The 22,322-nt window shown below is 40.9% G+C and overlaps 5 gene segments (V, D, J or C); all 5 read right to left on the reverse strand.

Annotated features, from left to right (window-relative positions):
* Positions 1–1,226: 1,226 nt before the first annotated feature.
* On the reverse strand, positions 1,227–1,849 carry LOC125900723 (Ig kappa chain V region 4135-like). The segment is given in 2 exon segments: positions 1,227–1,588; positions 1,681–1,849. Coding segments are annotated over 2 exon segments (399 nt in total).
* Positions 1,850–12,486: 10,637 nt separating this feature from the next.
* On the reverse strand, positions 12,487–13,152 carry LOC125900725 (Ig kappa chain V region K16-167-like). The segment is given in 2 exon segments: positions 12,487–12,818; positions 12,911–13,152. Coding segments are annotated over 2 exon segments (384 nt in total).
* Positions 13,153–13,825: 673 nt separating this feature from the next.
* Positions 13,826–14,297, reverse strand: LOC125901242 (Ig kappa chain V region 3381-like). The segment is given in 2 exon segments: positions 13,826–14,133; positions 14,249–14,297. Coding segments are annotated over 2 exon segments (357 nt in total).
* A 1,906-nt stretch (positions 14,298–16,203) lies between these two features.
* Positions 16,204–16,881, reverse strand: LOC125900724 (Ig kappa chain V-III region VH-like). The segment is given in 2 exon segments: positions 16,204–16,550; positions 16,643–16,881. Coding segments are annotated over 2 exon segments (399 nt in total).
* Positions 16,882–21,471: 4,590 nt separating this feature from the next.
* LOC125900729 (immunoglobulin kappa variable 1-6-like) lies at positions 21,472–22,161 on the reverse strand. The segment is given in 2 exon segments: positions 21,472–21,921; positions 22,095–22,161. Coding segments are annotated over 2 exon segments (363 nt in total).
* Between the last annotated feature and the right edge of the window lie 161 nt (positions 22,162–22,322).

Genomic DNA, 22,322 nt, shown 5'->3' on the forward strand with positions numbered 1-22,322 from the left:
TTAAGAAACAACTGATCCTGCAGCAGTGAGGAGCAGGACCAAACATATCAGCTGTTCTTGGCTACAGCAGAGTAGAGACTCAAACTGGGGGCAGATTAAGACAAATTCAAAACAGCACTGACATGAACATGTTTACATTATTCTGTGTGCAAAAAGACAAAGAGTTGTTATTTGAAGATAGTAATGCAAAGACATGACAAGATATTCTGGTAATATGATAGTCAAATGATCATGTTGTATGGTACAAACTCTTTATACAGTGGTATGATTAAAATAAGACTGTATTTATTTATCATTTTTTACAGTTTTTTAAAATTGTGTGTGTTTTGGAAAGTACTGGAGAAGCAGTGTAGTATATTAAGATCTATTCTGAAGCTTTGGGATAGATGACCAGTAAGGGGCCTAGGGTCTAAAGTATATATGGTCAGGGTCAAGAAGGTATTTATGGCCCAGGTCAAAGTTTGGTGAAGTCCAACCAGAATATCTCTCTGTCGTCTGTTTGACTTTGTCTCACATTTCACAAACACCACCAAGTCTATATAAGCAGGGTTTTTGGGGCTGTTTTTCAGAGCAGTTCATATTGGCTTCGAACTCTCTCACAGGCATCCTAGCCACTTGATATGATGCTGTACTTCTTGTAATAAACCATTTCTATATACAAGCAAGACGGTGTCAGCGGAGTCTCCTTCATCATCTTAACATCATCACTATTTAATAAACAACAGCAGCAACTACATTCAGGCAAACTAAGAGCAGGATAACAACAGACGAGAAACTGAAAATGTATAGGACCATCTAAAGATAGAGTCGATAAGAATATTCTACTGACACTTATAAGTTTCGGCAGAGACACAAGGACACCCAGTAGCTCATGTAGATAATATGGTCTGAGAGTCAAGACCAAATATTTGTGGAGCAGAATTGAGAGCAAAGTTGTCATTGGCACTGGGATGGTTGGATTCAGGTGAAGAGTAGAAATGAAAAAAATCAGGATATTCTGCACTTAGAGTGAAAAACAACCCAAATTATAAAATATTAATATTAATGAAAATAATACTGCTAATAATACTTTGATTGTAGAAGCACGGATATGTAGTGTGTGCTTGGTGAGGTTACTGTCAGCTCTGTGTTCAGTGGTCTGTGTCAGAGTCTCTTCCTCTTCAGCAGCTGCAGTCGCTTCCTGCTGTAACAGCTCAGTGTCTCTGCAGTCTGACTGAGGGAGGTTTTTGTACGACGACTAATCACTGCGTGAACACCAAAGCACTGTTGGTGATGTGGAGACTCTGACAGTAATAAACTGCTGCATCTTCAGTCTGAACTCCACTGATGGTCAAAGTGAAGTCAGAGCTGCTTCCACTGCCACTAAACCGAGCTGGTGTTCCTGATTCACGTGTGCTCACTTCACTTATCAGGAGCTTTGGAGGCTGTCCAGATTTCTGTTGATACCAGGACATAGCTTCATGCTCATTACTATCGGAATCATAAACTGTGTCAACAGCTCGGCTGGTCTTACAGGTGAGAGTGACAGTGGATCCTGGAGCAGATGTCACCACTGGAGGCTGAGTCACAGTCACCTGAGCGCTGCATCCTGCAGACAAAAACAAATCATTCATTTATCAGCAGAAATCAATGAGAGAAAAGGCAGCACATCATCTTTGAAATGTTGCTGAGTCAATGAACCTGTGAAACAGCAGCAGGCCAGCGTCCACATGAGGATGGTGATGAGAGTCATGGTGCTTGTGCTTTCTGCTGTGTTGACTGACACATCTGAGTCCTGCAGTGTTGAACTCACAGGACTATAAACCTTCTCACTTCACTGGAGGATCAGCTGACCATGCAAAGCCTCCTCTCTATGGAAATCATTTCTCTGCTCTCAACAGACTCAAGGCAACGTGGGACACAAAATCAGGAGGAATACTGCTTGGATTTACACCATCTATCATCTTAATGGAAAAGAAGAAAAGATTTATATTACAAGTGCAGTTGAGGATTTAAGGAGAACTTTGTGTTCACTGTGCTTGCTATGATATGTCTGTTTGTCTGCCTTTCATTTACTCACAGGGTTTAATGGAGATAAATTATATGTTTAAATTCTGAGTTTGTAAATCTACACACCTGTCAATGTTAAACAGAAAAAGTAAAGGTGAGGCGGAGTGACAGTTCATCATCCTGCGGTCATTCAGATCTCATCTAAAAGCCTTTTTTTTTTTTACCTCGTTCTGTCTCACGTCTCATGAATAGGTGTATGGTGCCCCCTGTTGGCAAATGGATCCACACTGAACATAATATCAACAGACAGTATTTGATTCACTTCCCTGTTTACACACCAGAGTAGACACAACATATTGTGCTGAATCACAGCAACAACAAAGGCAAATCTCTCCTCAGTGACAAAATGTAACATGCTACATGCTTTTTTCAAAGTGAGGAAGACTGTGTTCATAATTGAACGTCTGGAGCTTTTAAAGGGAACAAAACCTGAGTGTCAGGGGCATGACGATGTGAGTTTCACTTCCCCTTTGACTGGGAGGGAACTTCAGGGAGTTTCTGTCAGGTTAGGTTTGGGGTGCTATGTTCAGGTGAGCAGTGGTGCAAATCTCCTGCAATAAGTCACAGCTGCAGCACAGCAATCTGTATGCAGTCTAATTTGAGGGAGGTTTTTGTACGGCTCTGTATCACTGTGTGTACTGATCCACATACTCTCCCATACAGTAGTAATCTGCTGCATCTTCAGCCTGGAATCCACTGATGGTCAGTGTGAAGTCAGGTTCAGATCCACTGCTGCTGAAACGACTCGGAGTGCCGGACTGACGGCTGCTTGTTTTGTAAAACAGCAGTTTGGGAGGTTGTCCAGGTTTCTGCAGGTACCAACTGAGGTCACCATCCACTCCTGTACTGGCTGTACAGCTCAGAGACACCGTCTCTCCCACACTGACAGACTTTGACACAGGAGACTGAGTCACAGTTGGACTGGCCGTCGATCCTGCAAGAACATAAAACAATGACACTGTGTGCAATATACAATATAAAACGTGAGAGTTGTCTGTGTTTCTGCCACATACAGATGAATACTGCCCTCTTGTGTCAAAATAGGAGAATGTAAATTCATTTGTGTCACATCATGGATGGATTATATGTTAATGGGGATCTGAATAGAGACATGTAAAAGGTCCCCCAGCCCTCATGTAAAGGAGCAGGATCCTCAAAGTCTTGTAGTTTTATCTCTTCTCAGTCATTCTGGCAGACTTTGTGGATTTTTCTTTTTAAAGCAGTTTTCTTTTTATGGTTGATTTGTGTCTCTTCAAGGTCATTTTGTGTCTCCTGGTGGTCATTATTCATCTTTTTGTAGTCATCATGGTTGTTTTACAACTCCCTGAGATTAATCTGTGTCTCTGTGGTCATTTTGTGTCTCTTTGTAGCTGTTTGGAGTCTCTTTGTGGTCCTGTTGTATTCCTCCATTGTCATTTTACGTCTCTTTTCTCTTTTCTAAAGTCTTGTGTATCTTCGAGCTCGTGTTGTCTCTCTGTGGTCATTTTGTCTCTCTTTGAAGTTGTTTTGTGTCGTCTTGTGGTCATTATTCATCTTGTCGTAGTCATTGTGGATATCTTACACATCTGAGGTTGATATATGTCATTTTGTGGCTGTTTTGTGTGTCCTTGTGATCATTATTTCTCTTGTTATAGTCATTATGGATGTTTTATGACTGTTTGAAGTTGATCTGTGTCTCTTTGTGGTCCTGTTGTCTTTCTTTCTGGTCATTTTGTTTCTCTTTGAAGTTGTCTTGTGTCACTTTTTGGCTGTCTTTTGTCTCTTTGTGGTTGTTTGGTGTCTCGTCGAGGTTGTGTTGTGTCTTTGAGGTTGATTTGTGTCTCTTTGTGGTCATTATTCATCTTTTTGTAGCCATTATGGTTGTTTTACAACTCTTTGTGGCTGTTTTGTGTCTCCCTGTGGCCATTATGCTCCTTGTTGTAGTCTTTATGGGTATTTTACGACTCTTTGAGGTTGATTTGTGTCTCTGTGGTCATTTTGTCTTTCTTTGTGGTCATTTTGTGTCTTTTTGAAGTTGATGACTTGTTGAGACAACTTGTTGTTGAGACAGCCTCTAAATGAATGTGTTTCTGTTTCATCTGGTTGCTGATAAAATCTGTTTTAAGATAAATATTCTAACAACAATGCTGTTGATAAAAAGATAAGTTTCAGTGAGGAGAAAAAACAACAACAATTTGGGAAATAGGCTCATTCAATTTCTTGATGAGAAATAAATTAAAAGATCAACATCACAACATAAAGATGAAACATAACGTACACCAAAGGTTGTAGTGAGGTTCTGATCACTGGTAGAAGACCTGCAGGTTGAAAACAAGTGTCACACACTCTGGCTCCATATGCATTTCTCTTTCATTCAGATGACACTTCAGCTCTCAGGCTTTCTCAAGACCAACAATCACACTCACACACAAGCACACTGATTGGTTATATAGGTCACACCCTGGACACACAGCTGACAGTGATTAGATCATCATGTGACACCATTAGGTTGAGCACAAAACAATCAAGAGGCCCTCAACAAATCAAACCCTTTGAACAAAACAGTTTTTTAGCTACACTACATTTAAAAATGTTAAAATACACAAGTATTAAGTTGATTTCTAAAACACAAATGGCAAAAGTTTAGACATCAGCTCTAACTGAACGTCATCAACAACTTTATCTAAATATCCAGTAAGTCGAGGAACATACAGAAAACATTTCAAGTCATAATTCAAAATCAGTCCATTTGGGTAACAGAGTTCTTAGACAGTGGATCCAATCATATTCCCTCCTGGAAAGTAAAACATCCAAATGACCTCCTCTTGCAGGGATTGTTACCTTCTCAATCCAATGATGGAGGTCATGAGAAAATGGAATACTTCCTGTCAAAGAGAAATGCATATGGAGCCAGAGTGTGCTACACCTTTTTTCTTCCATCAGAATCAATACCACTCTCATATCATATGGTGAATATAAAGCTTAGTTAAAGTAGCTAAAGTTGCAGGTGTCTTATGAATTGTAATTCTCTCTTAAAGTGTTTTTAACTTATGAAACAGTATTTAGATTTTATGTACCTGCATAAGAATGACAAGAAAGTGAACCTAACCGAACCTAACTGTACTACTGTCTGTGTAAAATGGACATAACATGATGCTGGTTCATACATTTTTGACATGGAATAGAAACAAAAGTTCACAAGAACATATAATATGTGACAATGAATTACTGTAAATATGTAGTGTGTGCTTGGTGAGGTTACTGTCAGCTCTGTGTTCAGTGGTCTGTGTCAGAGTCTCTTCCTCTTCAGCAGCTGCAGTCGCTTCCTGCTGTAACAGCTCAGTGTCTCTGCAGTCTGACTGAGGGAGGTTTTTGTACGACGACAAATCACTGTGTGAACACCCAAGCACTGTTTATGTTGTGTTCACTCTGACAGTAATAAACTGCTGCATCTTCAGTCTGAACTCCACTGATGGTCAAAGTGAAGTCAGAGCTGCTTCCACTGCCACTAAACCGAGCTGGTGTTCCTGATTCACGTGTGCTCACAAATTTTATTAGGAGCTTTGGAGGCTGTCCAGATTTCTGTTGATACCAGTGCATCCAATCTCCATTACTATCTCTGTAAACAGCTTGGCTGGTCTTACAGGTGAGAGTGACAGTGGATCCTGGAGTAAATGTCACCACTGGAGGCTGAGTCACAGTCACCTGAGCGCTGCATCCTGCAGACAAAAACAAATCATTCATTTATCAGCAGAAATCAATGAGAGAAAAGGCAGCACATCATCTTTGAAATGTTGCTGAGTCAATGAACCTGTGAAACAGCAGCAGGCCAGCGTCCACATGAGGATGGTGATGAGAGTCATGGTGCTTGTGCTTTCTGCTGTGTTGACTGACACATCTGAGTCCTGCAGTGTTGAACTCACAGGACTATAAACCTTCTCACTTCACTGGAGGATCAGCTGACCATGCAAAGCCTCCTCTCTATGGAAATCATTTCTCTGCTCTCAACAGACTCAAGGCAACGTGTCTTCTTTGAAACATTCTTCTTTTTATTTCTTCATCGTCTCACATGACTTTGTCCTCATTAACAGATCTACATCGCCCCCTGCTGGCAAACTGGACCAACACTGAACTCACCATGACCTGTTACTGATTGACTTTGATTTTCTTCATTAATTGCATTTATGTCATTCTTATTATCCAGAACAAGGTGTTACATTTAGGATAATGGGAAGATAGATATATAGCAAAGACAAAAAACAAACTTCAGGCACTCTTGCATGGAGCAGGGAAAGAAAAAAGGTAGCTTAATTACTTCATTAAAAAGCCTTTATTTTATTATGGCTTGTACAAAGACACTTAAAAAAAAACGAGCAGTTTCGACCTCTTGGGTCTTCATCAGGGTTACAAATGGAGACATGATGTTCAAAGCAGGCCTATTTATAGGCTCAACTGGGAGTGTCAGGGTCCTGATTGGTGAGTGGACACAGGTGATAGAACTCAAGTCAAATTAACAATCAGAGCAGTGATACCAGACTCTCCACTTCTGTTGAGGAAATACAGATGGTTAAAATAGGACAAGGGGTCATATCAGTCCCAGAGAAAAAGACAAAAAAACAAGATACAAAATAAAGCAACCACACAAAAACAGCCAAACCGACCAAACTGATCAATTAGTAAATTTAACACATTTCAAAAAACCACAAATAATCTGTCAGCCCTCTAAGCTTCTGACAGTAATATCATTCCAGATTGCAGCATTTAACATTTATAAAAAAAGGTCTATAGTCAATCTCCTCATTTAAGCCAGGATAAGTCATGGCATCTAGTTTAAAAATCCACAAAGTCTCCCTTTGGAGGAGTCTCTGTAGGCGGTTACCACCTCTGATGGAGTCCTTAATGGATTCCAAACCTTCTATCCTCAATAAGGAATCATTAGTAGCATGTACCTCTTTAAAGTGTTTAGCCATGGGATAGTCCTCATTCTGTGTTCTGATTGCATATTTGTGCTCTGACAGTCTGTCCTTAAGACGTCTCTTGGTGCGTCCTACATAAAAACAATTACATGGACATGTTAGACGATATACAACAAATGTGGTGTTGCAATTAATAAAATCTGTCTGATTGGACTTTCTTCCTGTTTTCAGATCCGTAAATGTCTTTGTTTGAATAACATTCCAACAGTGGTTACATGTATTAATAAGACATTTAAATGTACCTGAGGTTTTTTTTAGCCACATATCCTCCCTGCGTGCTGGTCGATAACTGCGTACCAATGTATCTTTAATAGTGGGAGCTTGTTTATAGGATATGACGGGTGGTTCAGGGAAAATGGTTCTCAAATTCACATCACTTTTTAATATAGACCAGTTTGAATTAATGATCCGTTTGATTTCTTGAGCTTTAGTGCCATAACGAGTGACAAAAAACAAATTAGAGGGGTTTCTCGTTCGTTTGTGTGATTTTTGCAATAAATTGCTACGGTTAACATGCCTAACTTTTTCCAAAGCAGCAGTGATGACATGTGGCCTCTAGGACCTTTCCCTGAATCGTTTAGATAGATCTTCTGTCTGTTTCTAAAAATCAGGGTCAGAGTCACAAATCCTCCTGACTCTTTGAAACTGTCCATAAGGGATGTTCTTTTTTTGATGTGGGGGATGAAATGAATGGTAATGAAGAAGAGAATTATGATCGGTTTGTTTGCGAAATAAGGTAGTGTGTAAACTGTCTTCACCACCTTTATAGATAGTAAGACCCAAGAAATCAATTTTTGTCTTAGAATATTCCATGTTTAGTCTTATGTTCTCATTAGTTGAGTTTAAAAATTCATGAAAGGATTGTAATTCAGTTTCATGACCTGAAAAATGTAAGTAAATATCATCAATGTATCGACAGTAGAATTTGATGTTGTCAAAGAAAACATTCTTCTGAGGATTATAAATAAACTCCTCCTCCCAAAGGCCCAAAAACAAACATGCATATTCAGGAGCAAAGCTGGCCCCCATGCTAGTGCCTTTACATTGTTTAAATACTTTATCTTGAAATAAGAACACATTGTTGTTGAGGATCCACTCCATGAGTTCCAAAAGGAAAACAGTCGGGGGAATAGTTTCCTCCCTGCGAGATAAATAATATTCACTGGCACGTATGCCCTCTGAATGTACAATATTAGTATATAAGGATTCTACATCAAGAGTTACTAGAAAAATATCTTTGACTTCATCAGTTTCTGATAGTCTATTCAAAACATGTGCTGTATCTTGTACATAAGATGGAAGATCATGTACAAATGGTTTCAAAAAATAATCAATATATTGAGAGGCTGGTTCAGTCAAAGAGCCATTGGCTGATACGATGAGTCTGCCGGGGGGATTGTCTTTTGGCTCTTTGTGGATCTTTGGTAACATGTAAAATGCAGGCATTCTGGGGTGTTCACACATAAGAGAACCATACTCACTTTCATTGATCCAGCCCGCATCTTTGGCTGTGTTTAACAAGGCTGTGAGGTCACATTTCATGCTAGATAAAGGGTTAAAAGAGAGTTCTTGATAGTAATTAGGAGATTTCAGTTGACGGTGGGCTTCATTCAAATATTTGTTATAGTCCAAGACAACTACTGCGCCCCCCTTGTCTGCTGGTTTTCTTATGATGTCCTTGTTGTCACTCAGTTCTTTCAAAGCATCACGTTCATGGGGGGACAGATTATGCTTCGTGGCTGTTGTTGGGCTATTGAAGAGTTCCTGTATTTCGTAAGCAACTTTCTTAATGTATGTCAAAAGGGTGGGATTAGTACTTAAAGGCGTAAATGTGGACTCAGGTTTGAAGGCTGGTGTGCTCCCATTTGTGGCCTGTGTGTATGTCACATTGTGTTTTTGTCCTAAAGAGTACCATGTTTTTAGGTGTAAACTTCTATAGAAGCGAAAAAGATCAATTTCAGTCTCAAAAAGGTCTGATTTGTATGTGGGGGAAAAGGACAAACCTTTGGAGAGAACTTGTACTTGGGCAGGTGTCAGCTCAACTTGGGACAGATTAACTACTGCACATGGTGGGTCTTTGATGTCTGGCTTCTCAGACCCTGTCTGCGTGCTCCCCGCCATTGAGGGCGCCCTCTTCTTGGTCTTTCTTCCTCTGCGGGTTTTCCGTTTCTTGGAGGTAGTCTGGAAATTGGTGGCCATTCCTCTTCCAAAAAACTGCTGCTGGTTGCTGATGTGTTGGACACAGTGTGGACATAATTGGGTTCTTCATCACTGCTGGTCAGGTTGAAGGATACAGATCTGCTCCTGCGGTGTAGGGATTGCGCATGGGTATGAGCTCTTGTCATTCGTCTTTGCCAGCGGTACACATCTCCTCGGCTGCAGTCATCTTCATCCCTCCTGAGCTTGCGAAGTTTGGTTTGTTTCACTGTATTTTCCAACTTGTGTAGATCAGCTTTTAATTTCCGTTGTTCAGTATTGGAAGCAGACAGGAAGGCCTTTAAAGTCTCAAGTTGAATTTTCAACTCCTCCCTCTGTTTCTTGCCTTCCTCTATGAGCAGCAACATTAAATCCATGGAGCATTTGTTAAGAATGGATTCCCACTTCTCTTTAAATACAGCATTCTCCTTTCCAAAGGCTGGGAACTTGCTCAAACGTAAGCCTCGTGGGATGATTGCTTCTCTCCAATAGTCAGAGAGTGATACTATATGCCAATGTAGTTTAATGTCTTGTCCCATCAGTTTCCTCAATGTGTCATATTGTTCGTTCAGGTCACTTGGTGAGTAAACGGGGGTATCTGTGTCATTTAAGAGAGAGTCAGACACTATTATGTCGTTCCCTTGCTCCCTTGAGTAGGAAAAGGCATTGTTGTCCGGCATGGTGAAAAACAGTCCTTCAAAAACGCTGTGTAAAGCAGAGCTACTCCACTAAAAAGACCCACCCTCTGGGTCTAACAAAGTTCAAACTGAGAAGAGAGGTAGTGGTGTGCTCAAGGACCGATTGTTATTGTCCAAAAACTCAAGAAAAAAATGCAGGTGCTCTTGAAGAAGAGGGCTCAAAATAAATAGATAGATAGATAAATAGATATATAGTGTATTTCATTTAGAATCTGCTGAGTGACTCAGCTGTTTATCCCAACTACCTCATCTTTTTCACCAAACTTCACATCAACATCAAGACGTGTTTCCTCCTTAAATAAAGGATTAAAATGTTGAGTGATAAATTGCAGTTTGTTTGTTTGGTGTGCAACGTGGGTTGTTGTTTTGTGGTAATAATCTGTTTGAATGAGAAGATAAATATTGTAACAACAGTTGTGTTGATACAAGGATGAGTTTCAATGAGAGGTGAAGAGAGCAACATTGATGGAAAATGGAGGACAATGTGTGCAACTGCATCCAACAGGTCAGTGTGTGGATGCAAAACAACTTTCTCCCGCTAAATTCAGACAAGACTGAAGTCATTGTATTTGGTCCACAGAAACAAAGAGAAAGTGTCAGCAGTCACCTCCAGTCTCTCTCTCCAAAACCTACAAATCAGGTTAGAAATCTCGGAGTAATCATGGACTCAGACTTGAATTTTAACAGCCACATCAAATCAATAACATCAGCAGCGTTTTACCGTCTAAAAAACATTGCCAAAATCAACGGTATAGTGTCTAAACCTGACTTGGAGAGACTTATCCATGCATTTGTCTCTAGTAGGTTAGACTACTGTAACGGCCTGCTCACTGGCCTCTCCAAACGGGCCGTAAGACAGCTGCAGTACATCCAGAATGCTGCTGCTCGGGTCCTGACCAGAACCAGGAAGTACAAGCACATTAGTCCTGTGCTCAGGTCTCTACACTGGCTTCCTGTGGCTCAGAGAATAGACTTTAAAGCAGCTCTGCTTGTGTACAAATCTCTCCACGGCCTAGCACCAAAGTACATCTCTGACATGTTAGTGCCATATGAACCATCTCGGACTCTGAGGACCTCAGGGACCGGCCTCCTGCTGGTGCCCAGAGTCAGGACTAAACATGGGGAATCAGGATTCCAGTTTTACGCAGCTAAAATCTGGAACAGTCTTTCTGAAGATGTGAGACAGGCCTCTACTCTGACAATGTTCAAATCTAGGCTCAAAACAGCTCTATTTCACTGTGCATATGACTGAAAGGATCTTATCTGCACTCTTCTCTTTTAAAGTTCATTTTATAATGATTATTTATGTTTTTATTTTGTATTGTGATTTTAATGCATTTTCTTGTTCTGTAAAGCACTTTGAATTACTTTGTGTACGAATTGTGCTCTACAAATAAACTTGCCTTGCCTTGCCAGCTCAGCATGAAGATGTGAGTCTGTTCTTAATAACTGTGCTGCTGTTTGTGAAGGTGTTTGTGCTGTATTGAAACCCTCAGTCTTGGTCAGTGAAGGTCGTGGGAGACAGTTGGGCCTAAAGTCACAGTCAGATCAGTATCAGGCCTGAAGGAGGCCTCGAGGTCAGGCTGCTCCACCTCTGCTGTAGTTATGTTTCACTCTTGGTCTCCCAACTCTGATGGAGGGTGCACAGCTGCCCAGATAAGGGGGCATTGGCTGGCTCTCTTGCCATAGCTCCCAAAGTTAGGAGGAAGAAAGATTGCCCTGTGCCCCAGACTCAGTAGAGTCTCTTCTTATACATGCGTAACTGCATGACCAGGGAGACAGGTGAGGTGATTTAGAGCAAGCAAGGTGAGCAGACCTGTTTGTTTAAAATCAGGTCAATTTTAAAAACAGAATCTTCACACGTTCATACACTGGTACAGAATAACCTTATTTTGGAACATGTTGTGACTCTTTAGGGAAAATTGTTGGGGTGATGAACAAGGTTTAAACAAGGACACCCTCAGAAACTCTGGACAGCAGACTCTGTGTTACACTCTGTATGTTCAACTGTGATTCTCCTCAGTCGAGCCTTCATTAAATACTGTGTGTAATCTATCAAAGTCTCTGGCAGTGTTTTCACTCTCACTGTTGACTGGTGTTTACCTGATGAAGCTCAAAAGAACAGTTCCAAACTGATTCTTTAAATACTTGATCAAACTTAATACCACTGCCATATTGTATAGAAACATGAAGCTAAAGCCAGTAGCCAGTTAGCTGAGCTCAGGACACAGCCTGGAGGCAGAGGGAAACAGGTCGCCTGTTAAATGTTGGATGTATTTCTTATGTGTGTTTGGATTTTTGGTTACATACATTTCAATAAAACTACTGTCTGTAGAAAATGAACATCATGGAATGTAAGTTGTCATAACTTTTTCAAATGGGATAAGAATGAAAGTGTATAAAAATATATGAAATATGCCAGTGTATTAATGTGAATATGTAGTGTGTGCTTGGTGAGGTTACTGTCAGCTCTGTGTTCAGTGGTCTGTGTCAGAGTCTCTTCCTCTTCAGCAGCTGCAGTCGCTTCCTGCTGTAACAGCTCAGTGTCTCTGCAGTCTGACTGAGGGAGGTTTTTGTACGACGACAAATCACTGTGTGAACACATCAGCACTGTTGATGATGTGTGCACTCTGACAGTAATAAACTGCTGCATCTTCAGTCTGAACTCCACTGATGGTCAAAGTGAAGTCAGAGCTGCTTCCACTGCCACTAAACCGAGCTGGTGTTCCTGATTCACGTGTGCTCACCAAATATATTAGGAGCTTTGGAGGCTGTCCAGATTTCTGTTGGTACCAGGACATCCGACCTCCCCAGCTATCTGAATAAACAGCTCTGCTGGTCTTACAGGTGAGAGTGACAGTGGATCCTGGAGCAGATGTCACCACTGGAGGCTGAGTCACAGTCACCTGAGCGCTGCATCCTGCAGACAAAAACAAATCATTCATTTATCAGCAGAAATCAATGAGAGAAAAGGCAGCACATCATCTTTGAAATGTTGCTGAGTGAATGAACCTGTGAAACAGCAGCAGGCCAGCGTCCACATGAGGATGGTGATGAGAGTCATGGTGCTTGTGCTTTCTGCTGTGTTGACTGACACATCTGAGTCCTGCAGTGTTGAACTCACAGGACTATAAACCTTCTCACTTCACTGGAGGATCAGCTGACCATGCAAAGCCTCCTCTCTATGGAAATCATTTCTCTGCTCTCAACAGACTCAAGGCAACGTGGGACACAAAATCAGGAGGAATACTGCTTGGATTTACACCATCTATCATCTTAATGGAAAAGAAAAAAAGATTTATATTACAAGTGCAGTTGAGGATTTGAGGATAAGTTTGTGTTCACTGTGCTTGGTATGATATGTCTGTTTGTCTGCCTTTCATTTACTCACAGGGTTTAATGGAGAGAAATTATATATTTAAGTTCTGAGTTTGTAAATCTACACACCTGTCAATGTGAAACAGAAAAAGTAAAGGTGAGGTGGAGTGACAGTTCATCATCTTGCGGTCATTCAGATCTCATCTAAAACCCTTTTTTTTTTTTTTACCCCGTTCTGTCTCACATCTCATGAATAGGTGTATGGTGCCCCCTGTTGGCAAATGGATCCACACTGAACATAATATCAACAGACAGTATTTGATTCAATTTGATTCACTTCCCTGTTTACACACCAGAGTAGACACAACATATTGTGCTGAATCACAGCAACAACAAAGGCAAATCTCTCCTCAGTGACAAAATGTAACAGGCTACATGCTTTTTTCAAAGTGAGGAAGACTGTGTTCATAATTGAACGTCTGGAGCTGTTAAAGGGAACAAAACCTGAGTGTCAGGGGCATGATGATGTGAGTTTCACTTCCCCTTTGACTGGGGAGGGAACTTCAGGGAGTTTCTGTCAGGTTAGGTTTGGTTAGGTACGGCTCTATATCACTGTGTGCGCTGACCCACATACTCTCCCATACAGTAGTAATCTGCTGCATCTTCAGCCTGGAATCCACTGATGGTCAGAGTGAAGTCAGGTTCAGATCCACTGCTGCTGAAACGACTCGGAGTGCCGGACTGACGGCTGCTTGTTTTGTAAAACAGCAGTTTGGGAGGTTGTCCAGGTTTCTGCAGGTACCAACTGCGGTCATCATCCACTCCTGTACTGGCTGTACAGCTCAGAGACACCGTCTCTCCCACACTGACAGACTTTGACACAGGAGACTGAGTCACAGTTGGACTGGCCGACGATCCTGCAAGAACATAAAACAATGACACTGTGTGCAATATACAATATAAAACTAACTCTGTATCAGCTATACATATAGTTGGTTAGTGCACTTTGAATCAGTCAAAGCAGCATCTCACCCTGAATGTGGACTGTCAGTATCAGCAGGAACACCAGCAACATCTTCATTATGAGTGTGTATGTGTGTGTGAGAAAATAATAAAATGATGTTTTACTTTGCTCAAGACTTGGCACCTTAAAAACTGCCGATGTGCAGTGAAGCACAACAGATATTCAAATTATAATGTCTGTGGGTGAACACACACACACACACACACACACACACACACACACACACACACCTGTGAGAGTTGTCTGTGTTTCTGCCACATAAAGATGAATACTGCCCTCTTGTGTCAAAATAGGAGAATGTAAATTCATTTGTGTCACATCATGGATGGATTATAAGTTAATGGGGACCTGAATAGAGACATGTAAGGTCCCCCAGCCCTCATGTAAACGAGCAAGATCCTCAAAGTCTTTTAGTTTTATCGCTTCTCAGTCATTCTGGCAGACTTTGTGGATTTTTCTTTTTAAAGCAGTTTTCTTTTTATGGTTGATTTCTGTCTCTTTGAAGTTGTTTTGTGCCACTTTTTGGCTGTCTTTTGTCTCTTTGTGGTTGTTTGGTGTCTCGTCAAGGTTGTGTTGTGTCTTTGAGGTTGATTTGTGTCTCCCTGTGGCCATTATGCTCCTTGTTGTAGTCTTTAGGGGAATTTTATGACTCTTTGCGGTTGATTTGTGTCTCTGTGGTCATTTTGTCTTTCTTTGTGGTCATTTTGTGTCTTTTTGAAGTTGATGACTTGTTGAGACAACTTGTTGTTGAGACAGCCTCTAAATGAATGTGTTTCTGTTTCATCTGGTTGCTGATAAAATCTGTTTTAAGATAAATATTCTAACAACAATGCTGTTGATAAAAAGATAAGTTTCAGTGAGGAGAAAAAACAACAACAATTTGGGAAATAGGCTCATTCAATTTCTTGATGAGAAATAAATTAAAAGATCAACATCACAACATAAAGATGAAACGTAACGCACACCAAAGGTTGTAGTGAGGTTCTGATCACTGGTAGAAGACCTGCAGCTTGAAAACAAGTGTCACACACTCTGGCTCCATATGCATTTGTCTTTCATTCAGATGACACTTCAGCTCTCAGGCTTTCTCAAGACCAACAATCACACTCACACACAAGCACACTGATTGGTTATATAGGTCACACCCTGGACACACAGCTGACAGTGATTAGATCATCATGTGACACCATTAGGTTGAGCACAAAACAATCAAGAGGCCCTCAACAAATCAAACCCTTTGAACAAAACAGTTTTTTAGCTACACTACATTTAAAAATGTTAAAATACACAAGTATTAAGTCGATTTCTAAAACACAAATGGCAAAAGTTTAGACATCAGCTCTAACTGAACGTCAGAAACAACTTTATCTAAATATCCAGTAAGTCGAGGAACATACAGAAAACATTTCAAGTCATAATTCATAATCAGTCCATTTGGGTAACAGAGTTCTTAGACAGTGGATCCAATCATGTTCCCTCCTGGAAAGTAAAACATCCAAATGACCTCCTCTTGCAGTGATTGTTACCTTCTCAATCCAATGATGGAGGTCATGAGAAAATGGAATACTTCCTGTCAAAGAGAAATGCATATGGAGCCAGAGTGTGCTACACCTTTTTTCTTCCATCAGAATCAATACCACTCTCATATCATATGGTGAATATAAAGCTTAGTTAAAGTAGCTAAAGTTGCAGGTATCTTATGAATTGTAATTGTACTACTGTCTGTGTAAAATGGACAGTAATTGTTAAAAGAGCATCATGTAGTGTGATTACATTTATAAGAATCTTTTTCATTAATATATCAGTGTTAGTGTGTAGTGTGTGCTTGGTGAGGTTACTGTCAGCTCTGTGTTCAGTGGTCTGTGTCAGAGTCTCTTCCTCTTCAGCAGCTGCAGTCGCTTCCTGCTGTAACAGCTCAGTGTCTCTGCAGTCTGACTGAGGGAGGTTTTTGTACGGCGATAAATCACTGTGTGAACACCCAAGCACTGTTGATGTAGTGTGCACTCTGACAGTAATAAACTGCTGCATCTTCAGTCTGAACTCCACTGATGGTCAAAGTGAAGTCAGAGCTGCTTCCACTGCCACTAAACCGAGCTGGTGTTCCTGATTCACGTGTGCTCACAAAATATATTAGGAGCTTTGGAGTCTGTCCAGATTTCTGTTGGTACCAGTACATAGCTTCACGCAAACTATATCCAGAATCATAAACTGTGCCAACAGCTTGGCTGGTCTTACAGGTGAGAGTGACAGTGGATCCTGGAGCAAATGTCACCACTGGAGGCTGAGTCACAGTCACCTGAGCGCTGCATCCTGCAGACAAAAACAAATCATTCATTTATCAGCAGAAATCAATGAGAGAAAAGGCAGCACATCATCTTTGAAATGTTGCTGAGTCAATGAACCTGTGAAACAGCAGCAGGCCAGCGTCCACATGAGGATGGTGATGAGAGTCATGGTGCTTGTGCTTTCTGCTGTGTTGACTGACACATCTGAGTCCTGCAGTGTTGAACTCACAGGACTATAAACCTTCTCACTTCACTGGAGGATCAGCTGACCATGCAAAGCCTCCTCTCTATGGAAATCATTTCTCTGCTCTCAACAGACTCAAGGCAACGTGGGACACAAAATCAGGAGGAATACTGCTTGGATTTACACCATCTATCATCTTAATGGAAAAGAAGAAAAGATTTATATTACAAGTGCAGTTGAGGATTTAAGGAGAACTTTGTGTTCACTGTGCTTGGTATGATATGTCTGTTTGTCTGCCTTTCATTTACTCACAGGGTTTAATGCAGATAAATTATATGTTTATATTCATTTTAATATTAGTTTGAAATCATTATTATTTAAAATGCATCATGGGTATTTGACCATGTATTAACTGATATAAAACTGTGAAGAAAAATGACTTTTTTTTTTACAAACAGACTGTAATCATTTCTCTGTCAGGTGTAGAAAAGTAAAGAAAAACTCAAGAAATAATCTTTATTTGTGCAATATTTTCATTCCATGTCATAAAAAAAGTTTTGTAGATTCATTAAAAATGAATTGTTTCTGTGTAATTATAAAAATCAGAGAGTATTTTCAGTGGATAGATGCTTGTTCACAGTGCAGGAGGTTTTTGTACGGCCACTTAATGAGTTTGTATCACTGTGGCTCACTTTTGGTGGAGGAACCAAACTCGTCGTTGACTGTAAGTACCAGAGATTTTATTTCATTTAATTCAATATATAGCCGATAGAACTATTTTCAAGTATTGAATGATACTCTGAAAAAACTCAGTATTTATTTGTCAGTGATATTTTTTATTATTTGATCAATCTGATTAGAAATTGAAGAAACCAAAATTATCTCAGCATTTTATTTATTTACATTTAAAAAGAAAAAACAAAATAACAATTTTCTTATCTTTTTCATAGTAATATTGAATTGTTATCTCTTAAAAAATGTTTAAAAGTAACAGTTGTTCAAGTCAGACCTTGATCGCTAAAAATAACCACAACTAATTTTTTTTTTATTCATTAATTTGGAAGATATATGTCTAAAAATTGAATTTTCATCTGATGTGGATTCTGTTAAACACAAAGATGTTTTTCTCAGTAAATGCAGTTTATCTTTGTGTTCACGGTTCAGTCATTTTCCATGTAGTGAAAAGGAAGTGAAAGAGACAGATGACAAAGGTTTTAACTGTATTCACATGAGTGTTTCAGCTCTGTCACTTTCAACAGAAGAAAATCATCACAGGGACGAGTTATTCACTGTCACACATTATGAAACACATATGAAGATGTCATCAATAATCATTATCAATCAAGCTTTTTAGTCTCACTTGAATCATGTGGCTGATGGTCTGATACTGAGTGATTTATGAGTGCAACAGCAGCACAAGTTATTCTGTTTGATTTGATCAAATGTAAGAAATGAGCAGAATGTGATTTTTCTTTATTACCAAGCCTTCACTCTCATTCCTTTGTCTTTTCTCCCCCCTCTCCTCCCCCCTCTCTGTCTCCTCCAGTGGGTGTGGTGCGGCCCACCCTGAGCGTCCTCCCCCCCTCCAGAGAGGAGCTGCAGCAGGACAGTGCCACACTGGTGTGTGTGGCCAGCGGGGGCTTCCCCGCAGCCTGGAGGCTGGGCTGGAAGGTGGGGGGCAGCAGCAGCAGCTCCTCAGGGGTGTCACACAGCCTGGAGGTCCTGGGGAGGGACGGCCACTACAGCTGGAGCAGCACCCTCAGCCTCTCTGCAGACCAGTGGAGGAAGGCGGGCTCAGTGAGCTGTGAGGCCAGTCTGAATGGACAGAGCCCTGTCACTCAAAGCCTGGACCCTGACCGCTGCTCAGAGTAGAGCTTCAGCAACACTTCCTGTCTGGAAATGATGCTGCTTCTTTCATACACATCTTCATGAAGCTACACATCTCCTCTCTTCACATCTTTCTGCACTTTCACAGCTCTCTGCTCAGTGTTTTAGTCTGCATGTTGCTTTCTAATACTCATCTTCTGCATATTCTTCTTTATCTTCATTACTTTTCAACTTCAACTGAATGTTATTAGTTTCACTCCAACACAAACTATTCATTCATCACAAATGTGGCATGAACATTAAACCATCATTAAATAAAACTGTGGATTATAATGAGTCAGTGTCTTTGTGTTTCTTTTATCATATATTCATTATGACAAATACCTTCTTGATCATCTCAGTGTCATGTGAGAATACACTGTGCCTGATAGGACACAAGGAAGTTTTTTAGATGAGACAATTATGTATCTTTTTGGACTGTTGTTATATTAGATTATTTCATATAGCTATTGGTTTAGTTTACAGTTTCAAACTGTATATGGAAGAGCGTCTGTGAGTCTGTTTCAGTTTTATTTACATTCATTGTGGTTCTGCCTGATGACTCTTGTGTTGTGTTCACTGGACCAGTTATCCTCATCACAGTCTCTTCACCAACCCTCTGCACCTGCAGCAGGCCGTTTTCACTTCAGTCAAACTGAAGGAGGTTTTTGTACGACCACAAATCACTGTGTGAATGTATCATCATCATGAGCACCCAGACAGTAATAATCTCCAACATCTTCAGCCTTAAAGTCACTGATGGTTAAAGTGTAGTGAGAACCAGATCTACTGCCACTGAATCGAGACGGAGTTCCAGAGAAGCGATTTGATACAAGGTATATAAGAAGTTTGGGAGCCTGTCCAGGTTTCTGAAGGTACCAACTGAGATCAGCACCAATATCTGAACTCCCTGTGGCGCTGATGGTCACAGTCCCTCCAAGACTAACAGACTTGGATTTGTCAGTCTGAGTCAGAAAATTGTTGGCAGAAGACTCTGAAATGAGAAATGAAATATAAACCTTGAGTATCAGCAGTTTAGAATATCATAAATTAGACATTAATCAAAGCCACAATGTCAGACACATTTTCAGAACCTCTCACCCTGACTCAGAAAACCCAACATGACAAGCAGAGTTATTGTCAACATCATCCTGATGCAGTTTTCAGTATGAGTGCATGAAAACAGTTCAGACTCTCTGTGACATGAGAACTTAAAACTGTGAGGAGCAGTGATGCATTAAAGTCATGCAAAACACATCTGGGCACACCTGTCCATGTGAAACAGAGAGGGAGAGATGAGGTGGAGGAAGTAGAAGCTACATCTCCCTGTGGACTGATGAAGAACATGGAGAAACTTTTGACTCTCTGTTCCTCATCTCTCTGCTGTTTCAGAGGAGTCGGCCTACATCTTGCACAGGACCTGACATGTTGTGCTTGATATGAAGTGATCCTTCTTTAACAGTCACTTGTGTCCTGGTCTCGTGGCCCACAAATGCAACATGGTTACTTGGTGAGCAGCCAGATGGTGACGCTGTTTCCACGTACAATTGGCATAATGGTCCAGTCAGACAGTCTTACATGGATCCTGACATTAAATTTTCACACATAGAATGATATGTCAGGAGAGGCAAGGTCCAAAACCAGATGCAGGAGGTTCTGGACTGACGGCAGGAGCACGTCTGCAGTCACCAGCAAAATGTGTCCCTTTGCCTCCATTATATTAAAGTGAGAGCAGTCAGTTCAAACTGGAACAGGTCCATGATGAAGTGGAAGAAGAAGCTGAGGGAAAATAAAAGCAATCAAAGTCATGAGAGGAGACTCTGCTCCTGTAGACAGCTGGCTGGGAGAGAAGCTCAGTGATGCTGGGTGGAAGAGGAGGAGGAGGAGGAGGAGGAGGAGGAGGAGGGGCTTTGAAACTCAGGTAATCACAGCAGGTGTCACACATCTACAATTAGGGCTGTTAGCATGGCTGCACCCCTGGGTCACCTGCAACCCAGCACAACACACAGACAGAGAAAACAGTGTCCAAGGACAAGACCTCTCACTGATTAAAGTGAAATCACCACAAAAGGAGAGTTACAGAAGCCTTTTAGTTCCTTTATTTCAGTAAAAGTAGCAACATCACAATGTTGAAATGCTCCAATACAAAGAAGAGTCCTTCATTCAACCTTATTCATGTCAAAGTTTAGAAGCATCAACAAAAGCAGAATTACCTCTGTCAGTGTTATATTGATATGTACAATACAACTATTATTTTATTTTCATTTATAAGGACAACACACATCAATCAACATTTCTGTAATAAAGAATAGCTGCAGTGTGGAACCTTACGTGAGTCTAAACAAGAGGCAAAGATCCCTGTGTGCACAGTTGCACTCAGGAACGTCACCATTAGCCTTAGAGACTGGAAGGTTTAACGCCACCCCAGAGGAGGACAGAATTTGTTTGTTGTGTCATTTAGGTGAAGCTGGGAATGAGGTTCACGTCTTGTTTTACTGTCCTGTATATGAAGACATAAGGAATGTGCTTTTCAGTAAAATGACCTCTAACTATGTTGATTTCTGTTGGTCAGACGATGAGGAAACATTTTGAATTTGTTTCAGAAGGGGAACCTTTTAGTGAATTTCTTTGCCAGGCCTGGGATAGAAGGCAGAGTATGCTGTTTCTGTACTGAGGAGTTAAACAACATGTACTTTGGATTGTTACTGCAACGTCATTTTATAATGGTGTCTTGTAAACCCATGAGGGCTGGGCACATGTAAGTGTGCATGACACAAAATAAAATCAATGAGTCCTGCTAGCTGTCTTTCAGATGTGGATGTTATTGACATGTGATAAAAGAGGAATGTGAAAATATAAAATGTGCCAACATGCTAGTGTGAATATGTAGTGTGTGCTTGGTGAGGTTACTGTCAGCTCTGTGTTCAGTGGTCTGTGTCAGAGTCTCTTCCTCTTCAGCAGCTGCAGTCGCTTCCTGCTGTAACAGCTCAGTGTCTCTGCAGTCTGACTGAGGGAGGTTTTTGTACCACCATAAATCACTGTGTGAACACTGGGCCACGATGGACACTCATACAGTAATAAACTGCTGCATCTTCAGCCTGAACTCCACTGATGGTCAAAGTGAAGTCAGGTTCAGATCCACTGCTGCTGAAACGACTCGGAGTACCAGTCTGCCGGCTGCTTATTTTGTAAAACAGCAGTTTGGGAGGTTGTCCGGGTTTCTGCAGGTACCAACTGAGGTCATCATCAACTCCTGTACTGACTGTACAGCTCAGAGACACCGTCTCTCCCACACTGACAGACTTTGACACAGGAGATTGAGTTACAGATGGACTGGCACCTGATCCTGGAAATTAGAAAAGAAAAGTTTCAATACATTACAAAAGCAATAACAGTGTGAGGTAAAGTACAATGATTTCCAAATGTAAGTATAGAAATGATTATACATTTAACTCAAAGTTTCAAAGCCCCCAATATATAAAAGTAAACAGGTCATTAAAGAGACACACCACTTCTTACCTTGAAGTCCCAACACCGACATGGTCAGCAGCAGAGTCAGTACCATCATCATAATGATTGATCTCACCGTCAGAGAGACTGCACACACTTGTCTCAGTGGTTCATCTTAAACTGGTGCAGGAGCAGTGACGCACAGCAGTCATTCAAAACACCTTCATAGTCAAACAAATAGCTGTGTGTTTGTGTGAGGAGAGACAATAATCAGTCAGCAGCACAGTTACATCAGCT

Source organism: Epinephelus fuscoguttatus, linkage group LG14 (genome assembly GCF_011397635.1).
Source record: "Epinephelus fuscoguttatus linkage group LG14, E.fuscoguttatus.final_Chr_v1".
NCBI lineage: Eukaryota > Metazoa > Chordata > Actinopteri > Perciformes > Serranidae > Epinephelus > Epinephelus fuscoguttatus.